Source organism: Choloepus didactylus, chromosome 12 (assembly GCF_015220235.1).
Source record: "Choloepus didactylus isolate mChoDid1 chromosome 12, mChoDid1.pri, whole genome shotgun sequence".
Classification (NCBI taxonomy): Eukaryota; Metazoa; Chordata; class Mammalia; order Pilosa; family Megalonychidae; genus Choloepus; species Choloepus didactylus.
The window spans coordinates 33089787-33097189 of NC_051318.1; the positions used below are offsets into that span (position 1 = coordinate 33089787).

Sequence of the window (7403 nt, forward strand, 5' to 3'; positions counted from 1 at the left end):
AAGTACAATGAACAAAGGTGACTATAAGTATGGTTGAAAGAGGAAGGTTGGGACCATGTGGGACACCAGAACAAAAGATGAAGGATAAAGATTGGGACTGTGTAACTCAGGGAAACCTAGGGAGCTCAACAATTGTAATAAAAGATACAAATATGTTTTTACATGAGATAGAACAAATGAATGTCAACATTGCAAGGTGTTAAAAATAGGGTGGGATTGGGGGGAAAATACAATCAATGCAAACTAGAGACTATAATTAATGGAAACATTGTATTATGCTTCCTTTAATATAACAAAGGCAATATACCAAAGCTAAATGCCTAAGTGGGGGGAGGATGAGGGAAGGATATGGGACTACTGACATTGGTGATACTGTCTGACTCTTTATTCTATTTTAGGTTAATGTTATCTTTCCTTTTGTTGCTTTCTAGCTGTCATGTGTTTTTTTGTTGTTGTTGCTTTTTTTCTCTCTCTTTTATCTTTTGTCTCTCTGCCTTCTTTGACTCTTCCTCCTTCTTTGTAGAAGAAATGGAGATGTCCTTATATAGATAGTGGCGATGCTGCTGAATACATAAATACGTGACTATACAGGGAACCATTGATTGTTTACTTAGGACAGAATGTATGGTGTGTGAACAAAACTGTCTTGAAAGGGATTGATGAAGAAACCTTGAGGGCACTATATTGAGTGAAATAAGACAGACACACAAAGGCAAATATTGCAGGGTCTCACTGATATGAACTAATTATAGTATGTAAACTCATAGACATGAAATATAAGTTATCAGGATATAGAATGAGGCTAAAGAATGGGGAGCGGTTGCTTATTATGAGCAGAATGTTCAACTAGGGTGAACTTAAATGTTTGGAAATGGACAGGAGTGATGGTAGCATGTTATGAGAATAACTAACAGTGCTGAAATGTGTGTAAAGGTGATGGAAAGGATAAGTTGGAGGTTAAAAGATGGGAATGTATAAAACAGTGAATCTTGTGGTGGACAATGTCCGTGATTAACTATACAAATATTAGAAATCTCTCTCATGAACTAGAACAAATGTATGCACTATAACTAGAAGTTAATAACAGAGAGGCATATAGGAAAAAAATATATACTTATTGCAAACTATATACTACAGTTTAGTAGTATTTTAACATTCTTTCATCAACAGTAACAAATGTACTATACCAAAACTATGAATCAATAATGGAGAGGGGGTTGGTTAGGGGTATAGGAGGATTTGAGTTTCCTTTTTTTGTCTTTATTTCTTTTCTGGAGTAATGAAAGTGTTCTAAAAATTGAAAAAAATTAATTGTGGTGATGGATGCATAGCTGTATGATGTTATCATGGGCAATTGACTGTACACTTTGGATCTTTGGATAGTTGTATGGTATGTGAACAATCTCAATAAAAAATATATATAAAAATTAAAAATAAAAATAAAAGTCAAAAGAAATAATAGAACTGAAAACTCCAATAAATAAAACAAACTTAATAGATGGGCTTAACAGCAGATGTATCTAAACCTAAAGATTAATGAAGAAGTATATAATTTCATTGCAAATGAATATGGTGGTCATCATAAATAAGTTTTAGGTATACAACATGCATTGAATAATGATAAATTTGTTTTACAGCTGTTTGTTCTAAACAGGCAGACTTTTTATAGGTAAAATGGTACCTTTGATTTTTTTTCATTAGGGAAGTTGGAGGTTTACAAAAAAATCATACAAAAAATATAGTTCCCATATACTCACACACATTCACAGGTTTCCCTATTGTTAACAGTTTGCATTAGTGTGGTATCTCTATTACAAATGATGAAGCAATATTATTATAATTATACTATTAACTATATTCCATAATTTACATTTGGATATATAGTTTGTGTTGTACAGTCCTATGTTATTTTTTTCTAATAATATATATATGACCTAAAATTTCCCCCTTTTAATCACATTCATGTATATAATTCAGTGGTGTTAATTATACTCACAATGTTGCACTACCAGTACCACAATTCATTACCAAAACTTTCCCACAATCTCAAACAGAAACTCTGTATCAATTAGGCATTTACACCCCACTTCCTACCACCACTGTGGCCCCTAGAAACCTGTATTCTAGTTTCTGACTCTATAAATTTGCTTTATTCTAATCATTTCATATCTGTGATATGATATAATGTTTGTCCTTTTGTGTCTAGCTTACTTCACATAACAGGATGTCTTCAAGGTTCATCCACGTTGAGCATCTATCATAACTTCATTCCTTTTTATAGCTGTATAATATTCCATTGCATATTTATACCACATTTGTTTATCCATTCATCTCTTGATGGACACTTGGGTTGCTTCCATCTTCTGACAATTTTGAATAATGCCACTGTGAACAACAGAGTGCAAACATCATTCAAGTCCCTGCTTTCAATTATTTGGTGTATATACCTTGAAATGGGATTGCTGGGTCATATGCTAATTCTACATGTTAACTTTCTGAAGAACCACCAAACTGCTTTCCACATAGGCTGTATCATTTTACATTCCCATCAGCAAATAAACAGATTTTCCTATTTCTCCATATCCTCTTCAACATTTATTTTCCATTTTCAAATAGTAGCCATTCTAGTGGGTGTGAAATGGTATCTCATTGTGGTTTGGATTTGCTTTCCCTAATGGCTATTGATGTTGAGCATCTTTTCATATGCTTATTGACCATTTGTATAGCTTTGGAAAAATTGTCCAAGTCTTTTGTCCATTTTAAAAATTGGGTTGTTTGTATTTCTGTTGTTGAGTTGTAGAATTTTTTTATATATTCTGGATATTCAATACTTACATGATATGTGGTTTTGAAGTATTTTCTCCCATTCTGTAGGTTATCTTTTTACTGTCATGTTGAAGTCCTTTGATGCACAAAAGTTTTTAAGCTTGATGAAGTCACATTTACATATTTTCCCTTTGTTGTTTGTGCTTCTGGTGTAAAGTCTAAGAAACCATTGCTCATGATTTAGTTTCCTGACTGGTAAAACACATACCATGAAAATTGGTCACCTTAAACAATTGGAATTTATTGGCTCATGGTTTTGAGGCTAGGAGAAGTCCAAAATCAAGGTATCAACTTGATGCTTTCAGAAGGCTGTGGTGGTCTGGGGCTGACTGCCGATGGTCCTTGGTCCTTGCTTTTCTGTCACATAGCAGTGGCAGCCTCTCCTGACTTCTCCCTTCTCTAATGGGTTCTGTTGACTTTCAGCTTCTGGTGGCTGCCTCTGGCTTTTTCTCTATGTGTCTGAATTTAATTCTGCTTATAAAGGACTAGTAATGGGATTAAGATCCATCCTGATTCAGGTAGCCTCTACCTCAACTGAAGGAACCTCACCAAAAGTCCTATTTACAAAGGTTCACACTCACAGAGATGGGTTAAATTCAAGAACATGTTTTTCTGGGGTACACCACAGCCTACCACAACATCCTGCAGATGCTTCCCTATGTTTTCTTCTAGAAGTTTTATGGTTTTGGTTGTTATAATTAGACTTTTGATCTATTTTGAGTTAGTTTTTGTATGAAGTGTGAGGTAGGGGCCCACCTTCATTCCTTTCAACATGGATATCCAGTTTTCCCAGCACCATTTATTCAAAGACCATTCTTTCCCAATTGAGTGGACTTGGCACCCTTGTCAAAAATCAGTTGGTCAAAAAGGGGAAAAGAAATGAAACAAAATAAAGTTTCTGTGGCTAAGAGATTTCAAATAGAGTCTAGAGGTCATTCAGGAGGTTACTCTAATGCAAGCTTCATCCAGGTATCGCAAATTGCCACAGTATGCCAAACCCCAACCAACAGTATTCCTGAAATCCCTAAAGAATACCTTGGGCTCTATCTAAGACTGTATAAAAATTTTACCTATTAAGTTTATTTTTATAGAAACTTAAAGCCTCCAGATGGCTCCTGTGCCAGACCAGCCCTGAAACCAAGACGTACAGGTATCTCAAAGAACAGCATCCAGTTTCACTCCTCTACCACATATTGTTGACACCCCTCTTCAGCAAAAAGAAGATAGAATTGTCATTGCCCAGATATCCCTGAAGACTGAGAGAATGATCAAATGATAGAGAGGAGTTATAACTGAGAAGTTAGAATTTAACAAATGATTATGACTACCGACTAATTATATAGATATTTCCTTTTAGTTTTTAATGTATTCAAATAGCTAGGAGGAAAAACCTGAAATTGTTGAACTGTAGTCCAGTAGCCTTGATCTTTGATAATGATTGTGAAACTATATAGCTTTCATCTTGTGACTGTGTGATTGTAAAAACCTTGTGACTGATATCCCCGCTATCCAGTGTATGGGCAGATGGGAATTAAGACATGCATGAAAAAATAGATAATAGGTTGGGAATAAGGGGAAAAAATATTCCTACATGAACTAAGGACAATAGCTAATAGTACTAATGTAATAATCTTTTATCAACTTTATCAAATGTAACTACTGTTAAAAAACAGTAGAATTACAAGAAAAGTGCTATTATCAATCGCATCTTATTTTCCTCACCAATGCAAGAGATTGTTCTCTAAACTCACAAGTAGTCTAATAAAAAATTTTTTAAAAACCAATTGGTCAAAAGTAAATGAATGAAAGGGGGGTATGGGAGGTATGGGATGTTTTGGGTGTTCTTTTTTACTTTTATTTTTATTTTGGAGTAATGAAAATGTTCAAAAATTGATTGTGGTGATGAATGTACAACTATATGATCATACTGTGAACAACTGACTGTACACTTCAGATGATTATATAGGATGTGAATATATCTTAATAAAATTGCATTAAAAATCAGTTGGTCAGAGGAGCTAAGATGGCGGCATAGAGAGGAGTGGAAGCCAGTTAGTCCCTCCCCCGGAACAATTCATTAACTACCGAAAAACTAGTAAGTAACCTGGAATAACTGTGGGGAGACAAACGTGACTGTCCACTCATCATACACCAACCTGAATTGGGAGGAATGCCCAAGATTGCAGCATAAAATCTGTAAGTAAAAACTGCAGACCCAAGCCGAGAGCTGAGATCCCCTCCCTCATGGAAGCCTTGTGGTGCTAGAGAGCAGCACTCTCCAAACAAGCTAGTGTACCTCAGCCCAGCTCCAACTGGGGTTTTAATGTTAACTGCTCAATACAGACTGTGACTCCCCAACAAGCAGACAGAGGCTTTTGGTGATGACTGGCTTGGGAGAGTCAGGGGACATATCTGTCTCAGGGCGGGGAGCCCAGAGGATCAGGTGCTATCTCTGGCTGACAGGTGAATCTGGGAGCTTTCTGTCCCTTTTTCTCTATCTCAAACTGGGCAGCTCAGAGGGAAAAGCCTCAGCTGTTTTCAGCTCACAGCTCTTTGCAGTAGAGAAAGCCTCAGCCATTTTAAAATCTCAGCACTGTGTCAAAGAAACAAAGAATCTATTTATACGCAAATGACCCCTCTGGAGGGGGCATAGCTTCCCAAGAGGAAAGGGAGGGGCCCAGCTCTACTACCTGCCTTATCAGAACCAGACCCCAAAGCCTGGGGGAGGAGAGCCATGGGCCACACCCCCTTACACCAGCCCTGACAGGCTGACAGGTGCACTTTCTGGGCAGAAAAACACAGGGTGTGCCAATCCTTTAAAAAAAAAAACATCAAGGAAACCAGACGCTGACTATTTCCTCCTTCTGTGACCTGAGCCTGTTCTCCTCTGGGAAAACCTGATTGGGGTGGCCTAGGTCAGATGCCTAGACAACAAAAAATTACAACCTACACTAGGAAAAATGAAGTTATGGCCCAGTCAAAGGAACAAACTTACACTTCAACTGAGATACTGGAATTTAAACAACTAATGCTAAATCAATTCAAAAAGTTTAGAGAAGATACGGCAAAAGAGATAAAGGCTATAAAGAAAACACTGGGCATACATAAGGCAGAAATCAAAAGCTCAAAAAAAAATCAGTTGGTCATAGATGCGAGAGTTTATTTTTGAACTCTCAATTAGACTCCATTGGTCTATATGTCTGTGCTTTTGCCAGTACCATGCTTTTTTTGATTACTGTAGCTTTTTAATAAGTTTTAAAATTGGAAAGTGTGAGTCTTCCAAATTTGTCCTTTTTTCATGATAGTTTTGGCTATTCAGGGTTCCTTACCCTTCCATATAAATTTCATGATTGGCTTTTCCATTTCTGCAAAGAAGGCTGCTGATATTTTGACTGGGAATGTGTCAAATCTGTAAATCACTTTGGGTAGAATTGACGTCTTAACAGTATTTATTCTTGCAATCCATGAACATAGAATGTCCTTGTCCTTCCATTTATTTATGTCTTCTTTGATTTCTTTCCCCAGCGTTTTGTAGATTTCCATGTACAAGTTCTTTACAAACTTGGTTAAATTTATTCCTAGATATTTGATTCTTATGGTTGCTATTGTAAATGGAATTTTTTTCTTGATTTCCTTTTCAGATTGTTCAATTCTAGTGTATTGAAACTCTACTGATTTTTGCTTATTGATATTGTACCCACCACTTTGCTGAATTCATTTATTAGCTCCAATACCTTTAGTGTGGATTTTTCAGGATTTCGTATAAATAGGATCATATCATCTGCAAATAGGCAAAGTTTTACTCTTTTTCCAACTTGGATGACTTTTCTTTTTCTTGACTAATTGCTGAAGCTAGAATTTCCAGCACAATGATGAATAATAGTACTGACAATGGGCATCTTTGTCTTGTTACTGATCGTAGAGGGAAAGCTTTCAATCTTTCACCATTGCATATGATGTTAGCTGTGAGCTTTTCATACATGCCATTTATCATGCTAAGGAAGTTTCCTTCTATTCCTACTTTTCTAGGTGTTTTTATCAAGAAGGAATGCTAGATTTTGTCAGATGACTTGTCTGTATCAATTGAGATGATCGTGTGTTTTTCCCTTCCATTCTATTGATGTGGTGGTTTATACTAATTGATTTTCTTATGTTGAACCTCTTACATACCTGGAATAAATCGCATTTGATTCTGGAGTACAATTCTTTTGATATGCTGCTGGATTCAGTTTGCTAGTATTTTGTTGAGGAGTTTTGCATCTATATTCATAAGAGATGTAGGTCTGTAGTTCTATTTTATTGTGGTATTTTTATCTAGCTTTGCTATTAGGATGATATTGGCCTCATAGAATGAGTTAGGAAGTGTTACCTCCTCTTCAGTTTTTTTGGAAAAGTGTTAGCAGGATGGCATTAATTCTTCTTGGATTGCTTAGTAAAACACACATGAAGCCATCTAGTCCTGAGCTTTTCTTTGTTGGAGGTTTTGATTACTGATTTATCGTTGGTCTGTTGAGACCTTCTGTTTCTTCTGAGTCATTGCAGGAAGTTTGTGTGTGTGCAAGTTTGGATGTAGTATG

General features: G+C 36.2%; 1 protein-coding gene across 1 annotated transcript in view; it reads right to left on the reverse strand.

Moving 5' to 3' along the window:
- The window catches only part of LOC119506805 (protein-lysine methyltransferase METTL21E-like), a 28537-nt gene extending 21525 nt beyond the window's left edge, over nt 1-7012 (reverse strand). Inside the window, 1 exon segment of the mRNA XM_037799900.1 lies at nt 6997-7012. Coding sequence (XP_037655828.1) covers nt 6997-7012 — 16 coding nt within the window.
- Nucleotides 7013-7403: the final 391 nt, after the last annotated feature.